This window comes from Erpetoichthys calabaricus, chromosome 14 (genome assembly GCF_900747795.2).
Source record: "Erpetoichthys calabaricus chromosome 14, fErpCal1.3, whole genome shotgun sequence".
Lineage (NCBI taxonomy): Eukaryota > Metazoa > Chordata > Cladistia > Polypteriformes > Polypteridae > Erpetoichthys > Erpetoichthys calabaricus.
In genome coordinates, this window is record NC_041407.2 from 76,952,107 (window position 1) to 76,970,075 (window position 17,969).

Sequence of the window (17,969 nt, forward strand, 5' to 3'; positions counted from 1 at the left end):
CATGTCAATGCAGTAGTATAATTTTTCTTGATACTGTGCACAGCAAAATGATTTCCAAATTTTAGTGTTGCACATTTTTCAAAAGTTGAAAGTTATTAATGCTAAAAGGCTTAATCATAATATTCAAATTAATACTTGCCTGCATATCTTTACTGTAATGAGAAGTCAAGCAAAATGGCACCTTCTGTTGCCTAACTAAACAGATTACAACATGCAAGATTTAATTACATCTTGCCAAAGGAAGGGACCTTAGCTGCCTCGAAAGCTGGCATATGGCAGTCTGTTCAGTTAGCCAATAAAAGGTTTCATTTTGTTTCACTTCTCATTGCATCAATAATGACTAATATGGTATAACACACTACTGCCTTTACTATAAAAATATAAGCTTATTACACTTAATGAAACTGTGTACACATATACATCTTTGTAATTTATGGGGATAAAGTATTGTGGATTTCATTTATTTCCATTTGCTGCGAAGTATATACTGTATTTTGGGAAATCTAGAAGATTGATGGCTATGCAGTATATTAATGCAATGTATCTTTGGTTTAATGTGTAAGGCCTTGTGGGAACAAACTGTATATTTGTGTTAATTATGTTTGAGAATAGTAGTTGTTAATTTTGACATAATTTCACAGTAGTGTGCAGATTTTTTAATCTTATAATTGTGACTTCCTCCATTTTATGAAACCATTTATACATGAGGATCTTTATAGTGCTCTTAAAAAATCTTACAAAAAATTTCCTGCCCTGAGGAAGGCATTTTTTTTAATATGTTGACTTTTCCCCTGAATTTCAACTGTTCCTTTTTTTGTAAAACATAGCTTTGTCTTTTTAACCTTAAGATAGTTAAATAAATGTGCTTTCTGTTATCAGGCATGCTTTCAAATCAATGATTTTATGATTGATTTTTCGGGTTTCAAGACCCAACTTATTCACGAGTATACACGGTATGTATTTGTATGTCTATTGGTTCCTGGTTTGCAGCAAATGCAATCATGATAGGTTCCTGCAACCCTGCATTGTTTAAGCTGGTTAGAAAATATATATATCATTGGATGGACAGCTGTAGCTCCCTCATTCAGATGTACAATGCTTCAATTTTTTAACATAATTGTATCCTAACATCGCATTCTCAAAACATGCACAAATCATGTTATTTCCTATCTAATTACATAATGGTATACAACCCCAATTCCAATGAAGTTGGGACGTTGTGTAAAACGTAAATAAAAACAGAATACAATGATTTGCAAATCCTTTTCAACCTATATTCAATTGAATACACTACAAAGACAAGATATCGAATGTTCAAACTGATAAACTTTATTGTTGTTTTGCAAATCTTCACTCATTTTGAATTTGATGCCTGCAACACTTTCCAAAAAAGCTGGGACAGGGGCATGTTTACCACTGTGTTATATCACCTTTCCTTTTAACAACACTCAATAAGCGTTTGGGAACTGAGGACACTAATTGTTGAAGCTGTGTAGGTGGAATTCTTTCCCATTCTCGCTTGATGTACAACTTCAGTTGCTCAACAGTCCAGGGTCTCTGTTGTCGTATTTTGCGCTTCATAATGCACCACACATTTTCAATTGGAGACAGGTCTGGACTGCAGGCAGGCCAGTCTAGTACCCGCACTCTTTTACTACGAAGCCACGCTGTTGTAACACATGCAGAATGTGGCTTCGCATTGTCCTGCTGAAATAAGCAGGGACGTCCCTGAAAAAGATGTTGCTTGGATTGCAGCATATGTTGCTCCAAAACCCGTATGAACCTTTCAGCATTAATGGTGCTTTCACAGATGTGCAAGTTACCCATGCCATGGGCACTAACACACCCCCATACCATCACAGATGCTGGCTTTTGAACTTTGTGCCGATAACAATCCGGATGGTCCTTTTCCTCTTTAGCCCGGAGGACACGACATCCATGATTTCCAAAAACAATTTGAAATGTGGACTCGTCAGACCACAGCACACTTTTCCACTTTGCGTCAGTCCACCTCAGATGAGCTCGGGCCCAGACAAGCCGGCGGCATTTCTGGGTGTTGTTGATATATGGCTTTCGCTTTGCATGGTAGAGTTTTAACTTGCGCTTGTAGATGTAGCGACGAACTGTGTTAACTGACCATGGTTTTCTGAAGTATTCCTGAGCCCACGTGGTAATATCCTTTACAGAATGATGTCGGTTTTTAATGCAGTGCCGCCTGAGGGATCGAAGGTCACGGGCATCCAGTTGTTGGTATTCGGCCTTGCCGCTTATGTGCAGAGATTTCTCCAGATTCTCTGAATCTTTTGATGATATTATGAACAGTAGATGATGAAATCCCTAGATTCCTTGCAATTGTATGTTGAGAAACGTTGTTCTTAAACTGCTGGACTATTTGCCCACACAGTTGTTCACAAAGTGGTGAACCTCGCCCCATCCTTGCTTGTGAACGACTGAGCGTTTTGGGGATGCTCCTTTTATACCCAATCATGACAAACACCTGTTTCCAATTAACCTTTTCACCTGTGGAATGTTCAAAACAGGTGTTTTTTGAACATTCCTCAACTTTTCCAGTCTTTTGCTGCCCCTGTCCCAGCTTTTTTTACGTGTTGCAGGCATCAAATTCAAAATGAGTGAAGATTTGCAAAACAACAATAAAAGTTTATTAGTTTGAACATTCGATATCTTGTCTTCGTAGTGTATTCAATTGAATATAGGTTGAAAAGGATTTGCAAATCATTGTATTCTGTTTTTATTTACGTTTTACACAACGTCCCAACTTCATTGGAATTGGGGTTGTAAAATTACAATAACAAAAAACTTTTTTTCTTGAAAAAGTAGTGGTATTTTCAATCTTTAGTGAATTAAACATTTCAGGATTCCTAAATATTCCAGGTGCCATTCCTGTACAGTATTCTTCACTGAAACTCATGACAATTTATTATAATAAACCTTACGTGTTTTTTTCCAGACAGCTCTGAAAATTCCTTTTACAATTCGACATCTTGCATCTGTAGTTTATTAAACTCCTGTTGTTATAATTTTCAAATAGATATTGGCTCTTTGTTTCAATCTAAAATCGAAACAGATTTTCATTAGACACATTAAAAGAAGAGATTCAAGATTGTCATTAAACAGTATAGATCAGCTAGTGTAAATGGTTTGGGTAGTTTTTAAGATAATACGCAAAAGTTTGCCCTCTTGCTTTCAGAAGAATTAGATCACCATAATAACTGTAGTATTAACAGGAATTAAGAGATTTCTTATTCAACAACATTCATTTAGAATGTAATGTCTTTTATGAAATATTCTGTAGGTTCCAGAGTGACATCTTACTATTTATATAAGTTTTGAATGTGTTAGCGATGATGCCTTTTGCAGTGCTGTATACATCATTATGATTAAATGCTTCTTGTTGCTGTCTCATAAATTACAGACTCTCTTGTCTAATCCTATTTTGACAGGTTGCTAATAAGAGTCATATAGTACTTGTATTAAAAAAGGAAAGAAACAAGCAATCAAGACTTCTCATCCTATCATCTGTATTTCTCCCACATACCCACTCAAACAAGATAAAAACAAATCATTTTGTGTTCTTCAAAATCTTATATTGCTTGTAAGAGAAGCCCACTTATCTACCCACTAATAAACTAATCCAATATAGTATTAAAGTCTTGACTAGTCGGGGTTAAACACATTGGTTATTGAGAATAATTATTAATAATATACAAAAACTGTTTTAAATGCAACAAAGCAGTGTGATCTTATTTGAGGTGTTACATACCTTATATCAATCTGAATTAGTGACATAATATATAACTTTTATCTCTGGATGTATTTGACTTTATAGATTAGGTTTAGCCATTTTTATTTAATTGATCATCTGGGAGACTAGCTTTAAATTCTTATTTAACACATATACTGTGGATTCAGAAAGTATCTGGACCCCTTCACTTTCTATATACTTTATGTATACTTTATATTTACATACAGTACATACTTTTACATATATACATACGTTTTTCATTTTTTTACATGCATACTTTTAAATATACTACATACATTCTTTTCTTTTCACATACTTTTTACTTACTGTATACTTTATGTATTAAAGATTAAATTTTAAATGTATAATTTGCCATTTTTGCCCATCAGTATACAGTCTATAACCCATAATGATAAAGTAAAAATATTTTTACAAAAGAGTGCTGATTTGTTAAAAATCAAAAACTGGAGTCTCCCTTTCTTAAAAGTATTCAGACCCTTGCTGTGGCACTCCAAATTTTACTTATGTGCATCCTTCCATCCATCCATTTTCCAACCCGCTGAATCCAAACACAGGGTCACGGGGGTCTGCTGGAGCCAATCCCAGCCAACACAGGGCACAAGGCAGGAACCAATCCCGGGCAGGGTGCCAACCCACCACAGTATGTGCATCCTGTTTCCTGTCATTATCCTTCATGTGTCTAAAACTTGATTGGAGTCCACTGGTGACAAATTCAGTTGACTGGACATCATAATAAAAGGCACACATGTACCTGAGTACTGTATATAACGTTCCCCATTTCACCATCTACATTTCAGGACCAAGCCATGAAGTTCAAGGTACTCCCTGTAGACCTTTAGAGATCAAATTGTGGTGAGACATACATCAGGGCAAGGGTTTAAAACCATTTCTAAAGCTTTAGGTTTTTCCAGGAGCACAGTCATCTCAATAATAGTGAAATGGAAAAAGGTTTGGGACCAACAGAACTCTTCGTAGAGTTGGCCATCTGGCCAAACATAGTACTATGCAAGAAAGGCATAGGTCTAACCTTGACTAAGGTTATTTTTCAGTACTATGTGAGCTGGAAGATACTGTGCAAAAACAGCACCCTTGGAAAATAGAAAACAGATACCACTTCTCAGTTGGCTCACCTCTTGACTGGCAAAATTTGGATATTTGGATGATTGTCATGTATGCTGTAAAATATTTGTGAACAGAAGAGTACAAAGTTGAATATTGAGGATGACATGTGTGGCCCCATTGTGTCTGGAGATGAGCTAAGTTACATTTCACTTATCCTCTGTGCCATATATTGGCATAAACTGAACAACAGACAGCTTAGGGCCTCACAAAATTTGAGATTTTTTTTTTTTTTTTGCTTTCAATTTTTTTTTATGGTTTGTATGTGTACTGTAGTTTTAAATATGTAATCAGTAAATGCATTCATTTGAAAATAATTTGTATTTTTCACTTTAAATACTTTGCTATTAAATAATTAAAAGGAATATATATGTTTTAAAATATTTTGAAGCAAACCAAGGTCTTGTTTTGGTACACACCTGTAAGACCTTCTGGTGTTTTTTAACAAGAGGTCTCCAAGCTTTATATAGATTGGTGTCTCACCAAGTATAAATACTGTATGTCACTGAATATCCTCATATAAGTAGCTAAACATAGAATGTACAGTGCATCTGGAAAGTATTCCCAGCGCATCACTTTTTCCACATTTTGTTATGTTACAGCCTTATTCCAAAATGGATTAAATTCATTTTTTTCCTCAGAATTCTACACACAACACCCCATAATGACAACGTGAAAAAAGTTTACTACTTGTTTTTTTTTTCAAATTTATTAAAAATAAAAAAACTGAGAAGTCACATGTACATAAGTATTCACAGCCTTTGCTCAAAACTTTGTTGATGCACCTTTGGCAGCAATTCCAGCCTCAAGTCTTTTTGAATATGATGCCACAAGCTTGGCACACCTATCCTTGGCCAGTTTCGCCCATTCCTCTTTGCAGCGCACCTCAAGCTCCATCAGGTTGGATGGGAAGCGTCGGTGCACAGCCATTTTAAGATCTCTCCAGAGATGTTCAATCGGATTCAAGTCTGGGCTCTGGCTGGGCCACTCAAGGACATTCACAGAGTTGTCCTGAAGCCACTCCTTTGATATCTTGGCTGTGTGCTTATGGTCATTGTCCTGCTGAAAGATGAACCGTTGCCCCAGTCGGAGGTCAAGAGCGCTCTGGAGCAGGTTTTCATCCAGGATGTCTCTGTACATTGCTGCAGTCATCTTTCCCTTTATCCTGACTAGTCTCCCAGTCCCTGCTGCTGAAAAACATCCCCACAGCATGATGCTGCCACCACCATGCTTCACTGTAGGGATGGTGCCAGGTTTCCTCCAAACGTGACGCCTGGCATTCACACCAAAGAGTTCAATCTTTGCCTCATCAGACCAGAGAATTTTCCTTCTCATGGTCTGAGAGTCCTTCAGGTGCCTTTTGGCAAACTCCAGGCGGACTGCCATGTGCCTTTTACTAAGGAGTGGCTTCCATCTGGCCACTCTACTATACAGGCCTGATTGGTGGATTGCTGCAGAGATGGTTGTCCTTCTGGAAGGTTCTCCTCTCTCCACAGAGGACCTCTGGAGCTCTGACGGAGTGACTACGGAGTGACTACAGATGATGGAGGCCACTGTGCTCATTGGGACCTTCAAAGCAGCAGAAATTTTTCTGTAACCTTCCCCAGATTTGTGCCTCGAGACAATCCTGTCTCGGAGGTCTACAGACAATTCCTTTGACTTCATGCTTGGTTTGTGCTCAGACATGAACTGTCAACTGTGGGACCTTATATAGACAGGTGTGTGCCTTTCCAAATCATGTCCAATCATCATCAACTGAATTTACCACAGGTGGACTCCAATGAAGCTGCAGAAACATCTCAAGGATGATCAGGGGAAACAGGATGCACCTGAGCTCAATTTTGAGCTTCATGGCAAAGGCTGTGAATACTTATGTACATGTGCTTTCTCAGTTTTTTTATTTTTAATAAATTTGCAAAAATCTCAAGTAAACATTTTTCACGTTGTCATTATGATGGGGTGTTGTGTGTAGAATTATGAGGAAAAAAATGAATTTAATCAATTTTGGAATAAGGCTGTAACATAACAAAATGTGGAAAAAGTGATGCGCTGTGAATACTTTACGGATGCACTGTATAAAGTTTGCCTTTGTTACAGAGACAAACATCTAGTTCCTTAATCAAAGAATTCTTTAAAACATCAGGCTATCAGACTGCTGATCAGAGTCAAAAAGCCACATTAAATCTACTGGGATTCATTGTTGTATAACAGTAAAATGTGAAAATTTCCAAGGAGGTGAATACTTTCTGAGGGTGCTGTAAACTGTGCTGGTGCTTTCAAATTCCTAGAGGCAAATACACTGGAAATTAAATGCAATGTTTTTCATTAACAGCGGAAATTTGGGGGACTTGGTTTATATTCTCATGATCGCAATCGGACACAGAAATGCCAAAGTGTTCCTTAAAATAAATCTACTGTATTTAGAAAATGACCAGCATATGCCAAATAACATGTGTTCTGTGCATCAGGCAATGGGATTTACTAAGTCCTTTGTTGGAAGAACTTTGTTTATCAGCAAATATGTACTTTTCCTTTTTCAAGGCAAGTGGCATCAGTGCACAAAGAGAAGGCAAGTTGCATACTTCAGTATGAAACAGGTTATGATTTGAAATACTGTATGTGTAATGGTAAGTTTACAAACCTGCTGTGCAGTGCCTCACACATTTTTTGTATACTTGGGTTTATGTTGGTAAATGACTTGATGTCAAAGACGCTCTGCAGAGATTTCAACATTCTGTTCAAAGCACCTTAAATCGAGACCATTGGGTTTGGGTTCTGATTTCCACAATGCTGAGGGTCTGGATGGATTCACAGAATTGTCACAGAAACACAGATTTCAGATATAAACACAGAACTACCTGCGGTGGGTTGGCGCCCTGCTTGGGCATTTATTTCTGCCTTGTACCCTGTGTTGGCTGGGATTGGCTCTTGCAGACCCCCATGACCCTGTGTTAGGATTAAGCGGGTTGGATAATGGATGGATGGATGGATGGACACAGAACTACATGGTGTTTTGTGATTTAGGGAGGATTACGAAATTTATGAATGAGTAATCTGGCCTTGTATTGTACAGATAATAAGTTCATGTGTTTTGCTTTTTTTTTGGCAAAAGCTGTTCTTCACAGAAACCCTGTCATGCTTCTGTGTCTTTGTGCACTTATGCATAAATAATGGCGTGTAGTGTATCCAGGACTTGCTTGTTAATAAAGGCATATTGAATACCTGGTTGCATGAGACCAACTGGGGAAACTGTGAAAGCAACTAGCATTATTTGTTTAATAATGGAAAAACAAAGGAACATATTAATGACTGCAAATTTCAGGACCCAATAATATTCCATTGATTTTATTTTATGTTAATGAATCAGGACAATGGCTTTTGTGCCTTAAACAAGGGTCTCTCTCCTCTTGTGGAACTTATTGTGTATTGAAGAGTGCAAGACAGTGGTATTGATAAAACATAGCAGAAATAGCATTGCTCTGCATGTACCTCCCAGTCAGTTAAGTTGACCGTGATGAGAGGAACTTCAGCAAATAAGACATTCTTTTCAAAAGAGAGTGTTACTTCTTGAACTGAAGACCAAGACCATTACAATCATTCACTGGGAGTGTGTGTTTAGGATGTAGAAAAGCCAAAGAAATGCTTCAGGTTGAAGCAGATTGCACTGATTAAGGGCAGTAGAATGTAAGGACTTTTAGTTTAGTCAATTCACATGAATTTTTAAGTTGCAAATTGCACTTTTATTTATAGTTACATTTATTTTCATAGTTATATACTTGTTATAATTTAGTTATGCCATGAACTTTAATTATTTTATTTATGAAGTTTATTTATGCCTCTTGCTTTTACTGAATATATGTATATGAATTTGTGTAACTTTGGCAAAAAGAAAGCAACGTCATAGCTAAAAATAATGCAAAGTGATTTGGCACTATTGTTTGTTATTTAGATGATTACACATCCTTAGAATAAAATTGCTTAAAAATCAGATAAAAAAATAAATTGAAGAGAACAGATTTTGAGGAAAAACATATAAAACAGAGATCATAGTGCCTTACATCATATCCCTTTTGTGTAATAAGCAGTTTAAAAAATGTTGAGTATAATAATGTGACTGATGGTTGTTCTCTGAAAGACACCTGTCAAAGTGAAAAAAAAATATCAAATATCAATTCTGGTGAGCCTTTAATTTATTTTTTGTTATTCCTACATGGATTACAATAGAGGCTGCAGTAAAAAGTATTTTGATTTATGAATAAATTAGGTAGTTAATGTTAATATGACAACTAATGCTAAATCTTTACTGTCATTGATGAATTTCTAAAATGCAGGTTTGAAATGTCTATTTTTGTTATAAAATTAGTCTTTTACTAATAACTTGTTTTGTTAAATATTTGACAAATCAAGCCTTTATATTTGCATGTTTCATATTAAGAATTCTTATTATTAACATTTTAAATTATAGTGTAGGTTACAATAAATTTGAGTTAATACAGAATCATGGGCATAATTTTTTTTTTTTTCTTCAGATTTTTTGTTACTGTTTGAATTATTACTTTTTTGTAGAGGGCAAAATTTAACTGACTTTTTCATACATGTATTTTTTTTTCCTTTTTCCAGGTTTTCATTTGATTCCACGCCTGTCCAGCTTTGTGCCTGAAAGCTGTCTGTTGATTGTGGTTGGTTTGCTAGTGGGTGGCTTGATCAAAATTGTAGGAGAGAAATCACCCGTTCTGCATTCCCAGATTTTCTTTCTTTATCTTCTGCCACCAATCATCCTGGATGCTGGTTATTTCTTACCCATCCGTCCCTTTTCAGAAAACATTGGTACCATTTTGGTTTTTGCTGTCATTGGAACACTATGGAATTCTTTCTTTATTGGTGGATTGCTGTATGGTGTTTGTCAAATCGGTGGAAAGGACTTGGAGAAAATTGGTCTGTTGCCAAACTTGCTGTTTGGGGCAATTATCTCTGCTGTTGACCCAGTTGCTGTTCTGGCAGTGTTTGAAGAGATCCACATCAATGAGTTACTTCACATTCTAGTGTTTGGGGAATCCCTTCTCAATGATGCCGTCACTGTGGTGAGTTTTTACTGTTTTTACCTAATATATTTTTTCCTTTATATCTGAGCCATTATTGCACCAACGTGTTTCTAAGAATTAGTATTTTCTAGGATGTGCAAAAAAAAAAAAGACTGTCATCAGTGATTTTCATTATTTGAACTTTTTAAACTAGTTTTGTTTTTTAAATACCTAAAACAAACTTTGATCACATATATTGTGTTCATAAAAATTATTTGTGAACACTTTGAAATCACTTAATTTTTTTATTTTTTTTGTCCAGTTCTTCCCAATTCAACGGTACGAGAAAACATTGACATGATAAACCATTTGACTCGTCTTGATGTCTGGTTAAGCAAAACATCAAGCTTTTCGGGGCTGCCACTGATTTTTGGCCCACAAGACCCAAAAAAACATTTTTAGGCCACTTTTGGACTGTATTCTGTGAATGAAGTGAGGATCAAAAGTATAGGCATGTGGAGTGTTGTTTTGTGCTATATCATGGGTGCTGATCATGAATATGTTGTTTGTAATACTTGATTCCAGTGATACCAGTGTTTCTAGTACTCTAAGAGCCGTTCCCAGAAAGTTAAAAATGTCAAATTTCAAACCTATGCATAGTGCTGGGCGGTATACCGGTTCATACCGAAAACCGTTTTTTATTTTTGTTATACCGCAACACTGGTTTAAATTGCCTAAACAACATTCGGAACGTGGTGCAGCGGGAAACTATTTAAGGGGGACCTTTTTCACTGTTACACCGCTAAACACATGCCACAGAGGTGTTGTGTGGGGGCTGTTTTTTACTGTTACACCGCTAAACAAGCATACACCCGAGTACATGCGTTAGTAGAGGTATTGCGTGGTGAAAATGGACAGAGAACATTCTGAAACTGAAGCTGTAGCAGACGATAAAGTTGAACATGATGACACAGAAGAACTTTTGCTGGAAAAAGGAGTCACGTCTGTTGTCTGGAGATACTTTGGATTTAAAATGTCAGATGTGGACCATTATGTTCAAATGTGTGAATACTGTTTCTATACTATTGGGTAATACTGCAAGCCAAGTTGTATTTTTTTCAATACTGTGTAATGTACCTGGGTACTGTGTAATAGTGTGACGACATGTTGACTTTATTCTCGACATTCCACTTTAATCTCTACGCTTATGATGAGAATAAAGTCGACATTTCTACTTTATTCTCGCTGTTTGTCGAGATTAAAGTCGACATGTTGACTTTATTCTCGTAATTTGTTATTAAAGTAGAATATCGTAAACTAAACTTAATCTTAAAGTGAATATTTAATTTACTAGATTTTCTCAAACCCCGTCATAAGTTATGTAGCACATTAAATGCTTTGTGTTATGTTCCCTGAGCCATGTTAAACTGACTTCCTCTTGCACTAAGAGGAGGTGCAGGCAGTACACAGAATACATTAATTTCATGATATTCCTGCTCCCTGAACATTTAGAATGCTAAGATAAATACTTGATATAATTTTCATGATGAAATGCATTAAAGCATGTATTAATCATGTGGGGACACGGTGGTGTGGAGGTTGCACTGCTACCTTGCAGTAATGGGGTCCTGGGTGTTCCTTGCTTTGAATTTGCATGTTTTTCTGGTGGGTGTACTCGGCGTGATTCAGTTTCCTTTCAAAGTCGTGTAGGATGGCTGGTTTTGTTATGCTATATTAACCCTGCTAGTGTATGTATTACTCGTATTCACCCTGCTATGTGTTGGCGCCACGTTTAGGATTTCCTCCTGCCTTGCACACAATGCTTGCTGGGATGGGCGCAACCCAGAATGGACGGCATAATTAAACATGTATAACAAAGATTTGTTTTTTAAAAGTTCTGAACACTCCGTGGTCTAAGTTTATAACTAGTTTTAATTTCACAAGGATGTTTATCGTGTGGCGATTGGTTATGTGGAGAAAGAAAAAGGAAGGATAGAAACGGGGGTTTAATACGTCAGAAAGAGACAGCACGCATGCAATAAAGAAAGCCCACTCAGAAGAACATTCATTGAATTCTGTGTTCGTGTCTTCGACCACCAGATCAGAAACCCAACATGTACACAATATTTAAGTTAAACCTGTGCAATACCCATTTATACATCCAGTCTTTTGGAACCTCGTCACACCTGCCATAAAGTTCTCTACACTGAACGTACACCTGGGGACCCCTTACTGCGAGGGAGCAGCACTACCGCCACACTACCGTGCATGTTTAATACCTGTTTTAATGCATTTCATCATGAAAAATTATTTTAGCATTCTACATTTTCAGAGAGCAGGAATATCATGAAGTGAATGTATTCTGTGCGGCGAACACTGCCTCTTAGTGCAAGAGGAAGTCAGTTTAAGAAGAGCGTAGCGATTAACAACTGGGTCGGGGAACACTTAACACAAAGCATTTAATGTGCTACGTAACTTATGACGGGGTTTGAGAAAATCTAGTGAATTAAACATTGATTTTAGGATGAAGCTTAGTTTACTACATTCTACTTTAATGATAAAATAAACTACAAGAATAAATTGGAAATGTCGACTTTAATTTTGACACACAGGTTTTTTTTTTCTTCACTGTGTCCGTATTTTTTTTTCTTCATCGTGGCCCTAATACGATTCTGTAGGGCTATATCACAAATAGCATTATAAATGCAAGTTGCAGTTTTATTATTTATGTATATAGCTTAGCTTGAAGCAAGGTCCATATTAATGCAGTTTGCCTTAATGATGGTTCAGTTGGTAAAGATGTCATCACCAAGTTGCACTTGTTTTATTTTATTTTATTTTTATTTGGTGAATACTGTGTAATGCACCTAGGCTTGAAGTCTTGGAAGTAATAGTATTATTACTGGACGTTTGCACTATTATTTATTTGTTATTATCCATCCATTTTCCAACCCGCTGAATCCGAACACAGGGTCACGGGGGTCTGCTGAAGCCAATCCCAGCCAACACAGGGCACAAGGCAGGAACCAATCCTGGGCAGGTTGCCAACCCACTGCAGATTTGTTATTATTTATTAGTTTAAATATTATGCAGTTTAATGATGGTAAAGTTGTTTAAAAAGTCACTTTAACGTGTCAGTGGACAGAGATTGTTAACATTAACAAAGTGTAGTTGGTTTACAAAAAATATTTACTATTTATTCCTTTTCTAAGACGTGTTCAGTGCAATACAACTTTTGACAAGCACCTCTGGATATTTTACTAAGTCTAAATGCCTCTTTGGATGGTTGAAAATAGGTTGTCAAAATTTTAGTTTAAGTTGTTTGCAAACATTTGTTCAATAAAAAGGTTCTATATTTTGACTGCATCTGTCATGCAATGTGATTCCTCCTCTTCATTAGTGCCACCCCCTTGAAAACTATCACTTTATGGGGCCATGCAAACCTGTATTAATACTTGTGTGCACATTAAAATGTTTTTTTGTACAATGTACAATTCTCATGACAATGGAATAGGTTATTCTTAGCCAGTAATTGCAGTGGAAAATGTGGTTAACATCCACTCATGCATGGGGAAAAAAATACCGTCCAATACCGTGAAACAGGTATAATTTTGAAAAATACCATGATATAGAATTTTGGTCATACCGCCCAGCACTACCTACGCATATGCTATGTTGTTTTAGACTATTTCAAGGTGAGAGATTCTGAATATTAGGTTATTTTTATTTTTGATTCTTTACTAATAGCTATACTTTAGCCCTCTATGGAACTCTATCAGTGGGTGAAAAATTTATTTTACAATCAAGAGTACTTAGACTTTACACATTTACATCGAAGCACACACATTTTAATATTTAAAATATTTGATGCAACTATTCTTGCTTATTATGTAGTTCTACTTCATGAAGTAAATCAGTACATTTCTTATGAACACAAAAAGAATTCAGTCTTTTTGTTTTTTAATGCAAATTCAGACTTTTTTTTTCATCTTGTATGAACTAAAAATAAGAATTGGGTACACTTGTACTGTATGTGCAAAAAATGTAACTTATAATAGTTTAAACGGTAGTACATGTGTAGTTATATTTCATGTCTATTTGAAGTGGGATATTTCCATTACAGGGATGCATTAAACAAAGTTTGGCAAAAAATAAACCAACTTTAGGTGAGATCCTAGTCCGTCACAAAGCCTAATCCTAGTACTGTATAAAGCCTCATATAAATAATATACATCACAGCATGCAGTTTTTAACTGTAGGACACGTGTTGGTTATGAAAACACATAACTTCACCACAAGACTAGAAAAATGCGTAAGTAGATGTCAGGAGCGTCAGAGGGCATAACAAATTGAGAAAGAGCTCTCTTTTTTTCAACTTGATTCTGTTCACACACTTACTATTGCCTTAATCCAAACAACATCTACACCTGTTTAACGCTTTAACGATAAGTGCACTATGAAGAGCAAAGTGATGAGACAGAGAAACATATTGTCAATGAAGAAATCAACCATGCAAGTAACACAGAAAAGACTGCAATGGATACAGATGAAAACTATCATAATGAGATAGGGAGAGATGAGCATGTGCAGCAATTGATGAAAATGACATTGTCATTTGTCAGTGGCCCGTCTGTGACGGTGTGGGTCAGCCCCACATACCTGGTCCCACCAGGAGCCTCTTGAGCCTGACACCGTCAATAGTTATGACCGGGATAAGCCAGGCAGATGAGGACAAACACACACAAAACAAGGAGATGGTGAAAAAATGCTCTAGTGCTTTTATTAAAACAGTCCAACAACAACAACAAAGTGCTCAATAAGTGCAGTGCCAAAAAGTTCAATAAATAAATATTCAAATAAAATACAGATGCTTGTGGAGGTTAAAATCAGTCAGACAATCCATTAAAATGAGGTTAAAAACAACCGCAGGAAGCTGTCTATTAAAACATGAACCCTGTTAACTGACGACTTCTCAGCTTATTCAAACCGGACTGTATAAATCTCACACTACTTCTATATTTTAAGTGTAGAATAAGATAAAAAAATCAAAGACCAGCTAATTAAAAACTAGATTAAAGTATGAACTAACGTGACTCACTGATTGTAAAACTGGATAGAACAGAACCCTGTAGACACAAGGATCCTCCAGGACTGAGCTTGGAAACTATACTTCTAGGGTAACAAGGGCTGTTACACCTTAGCAAACTGTGGCAAGTACAGTGCTTTATGATTAATTGAATAAAAATATCTGTCCAGAGAAGGTCTGCATTTTGATTGTCAGTCAGACACTCACACCGTTATAATAATCTTCTATAGCTAAGTCTACTCCTGTTGCTTTATTTTATTGTGTGATATAATCTTACATTCTTTGCATCCTGTTTCAAGTGGGAAAGGAGAGCATTTACATTATAGCTGTGAAAGAACAAGTGCTATTAAACCTTTGGTATTGTTTGTTTCTGATTATATCAAAACTAGTGGAATTGAAGCATTTACTGGTTTAAGCAAGGCACACAAATGAACCATATGGATGCTACAGCAGAAACTTTCCTAATTAAATTAAACACCAGTGTATAAGAATACATATTAAAAAACATAGTGTTCAGTTTAGAAAGATGAAATGGTTGTCACAATGTAAGAATGACTGAGTACGTCCAGTTGGTTATTTACAAAAGGCCATAGAACTTCTTGACCTGTAGAAGTTTCAATTAAGTATACATCATTATGAATTTTAAAAGAAAATACAGCATAAACGTTGTTTGTGTGCACTGTAACAAACTTGTGTCAAAGTTATGCCAATTATGGAGCAGCATACTATATACAGATATAAGAGTGAAGTAGGGGAAATGCAAGGAAAACAAAATTAAAACTATTCATATTATTATGGCATTTTTCTGTTACCTTTCATTGACATTGACCTATGAGATTACTTTAATATTTCAATGGAAATACAAGATTTCCAATGTGGCCATTTCAACTATAAAGTTTGAAAAGTGTCTTTCATCTTAATAGTCTGCAGTTAATCTAACCAACCTATTTGTAATTTTATTGTTTTTTTTGTTTCAAGAGGTCAAAATTGATGTAGAATTTTTATTTGTATAATACTTCTTTACACTTTACTTACATTTGCCAAACTTTGCAATATCCATAATATAAACAAAGCAGGCATGAGTCATATGTCTTTGTTACTTTCTCAAAACACTATTATCACCCCATTTATTTTCTTCATGAACATTATTACCCTGCATTATTTCACTAAACTGCTAATTTACTACAAGCTAATGCTTATTTCATTGAAATGATAGCTTCAAGTTGAATTTATCTAAAAATAATATTTAAATAATTAAAAGGTGAGAATTTAACAACAGCCATAATACTTGATTTTATTTCCAGTATGTATGCTGAATAACAGCACACCTATAGTAATATAATCAAGAAGTACTGTACACAGCCTAATTAACACTTGAGAAAGTATTTTGGGTGAAGTCAAATTTAATTTTTTAACAATTGCTACAAGCATAAATTATTTTATAGTTTACTTTTCTTGTAATTGCTCGTGGAATTTTTTTAATTTAGTAAATACAGTGTCATTTAACAAGTTGATAACAACAATTTATACCCATATTATTAAGTATGTATATGTGTTTGCTATCTTTTTTTTAAGTTTTTTTTTACCTATGTATAAGCCTGTTGTGAGGACCTCAAAGTCAGTCCAGAATGGATTCTTTGTGTCCTCTGAAAAACAGTTTGCTTTCTACTCCACAAAGATATTTTAGAATTGCTTAGCCTTGGTCTGTTTTTATTTACTTATTTTTTAACATTTGGTGTGCTTGTTTTTCAGCTATCTGCATAAGCAAAGTGTTTTAGTAAGTTTGTAAAGGTATGTATACAAAAGCCAACATTGCTGAATCAGTAGCCTTTAATCCAACATCTAGAATAACACTAGAAACACGACTTGTGCTTAAGCACTAGTAATGTTTGTGCCTGGGCAGCCTATAGCAATCCATTTAGAATTCAGTCAAGCCAGATGCCTATTTAGAACCAAACAAGTAGCATTATGCAATCTGATTTTAAAAAATTTTGGCATTGAACAGCCTAAGCCTCTTGCAAGAATCTCTGAAATGTCACTAGGAAGGTGCAGTAAATTGCACAAGGTTTTGTGGTATTAGCATGAAGCTTCAAATAAAGGCCTTCTTAATTGGCAGACATCCTGACCAGTCAGTGTCTTGAGAAATTTGACAAGTACATCCAAACATGTCTCTCTATTATAATAAAAATTTCCTGGAACAGAGATTATGGTGGGTTGGGCTTGGCCCCTTAGTTCTAGTGATACGAACTCTTAATGCTTTCACTCTCATACTAACCAACTTACACATGCATTATGGAATATGAATAATCCAGTGTAGAGTTTTGTCTTTGAGAAATATTTAATGACTTGAGTACCCAAAGGAAAAAACGTGTCTCTCTAAATAGGTAAATGTTTTATTTTGTTCTTTTGGAGGATCAACATGGCAAACTTTGACAAGACATTGTTTTTATTTTGTGATTCAAATGTCAAATATGTTATTTTTGTCAATAAAATAAGTGCATATTATTCAAACTGTAGTATCACTGGCATGAGTAGTGAGAAAAGCGCTATATAAATGCAAAGAATTATTATTATTATTATTATAAAGATTCAGAATACAATTGGGTGAGAATTTGAAATAAATTGAATTTTCTCCAATTTAATAATAATATTTTCAATGACACTTTTCATAAATGTATTTTCTCCTAGTAAATTTAGACTTAGAGACCTAGAGACTTTAAGTTGTAACGAGTTGATACCTGTAGGAAATATACATATCACAGCCAGGGCTTAATGATGTTCAAATTTTCTTGCTCTATGAGCAGGCTGCTTAGTGGAAAAACACTGCATTATTGCCCTAGACTAAATATATAGATGGCTAACAATGCAACTGAGAAGGAGAGACTGCTAAATTTCAATGGAAAAATTGTATATTTCTATAAAGAGAAAGGTTTAGCTAGTTTTGTCTCTGCTTTATCAT

The 17,969-nt window shown here is 35.6% G+C and overlaps 1 protein-coding gene across 1 annotated transcript in view; it reads left to right on the top strand.

Moving 5' to 3' along the window:
- Positions 1 to 17,969, top strand: part of slc9a1a (solute carrier family 9 member A1a) — an 87,662-nt gene that overhangs the window by 31,188 nt on the left and 38,505 nt on the right. The window contains exon 2 of the mRNA XM_028819945.2: positions 9,524 to 9,984. Coding sequence (XP_028675778.1) covers positions 9,524 to 9,984 — 461 coding nt within the window. The remainder of the gene's footprint in view (positions 1 to 9,523; positions 9,985 to 17,969) is intronic.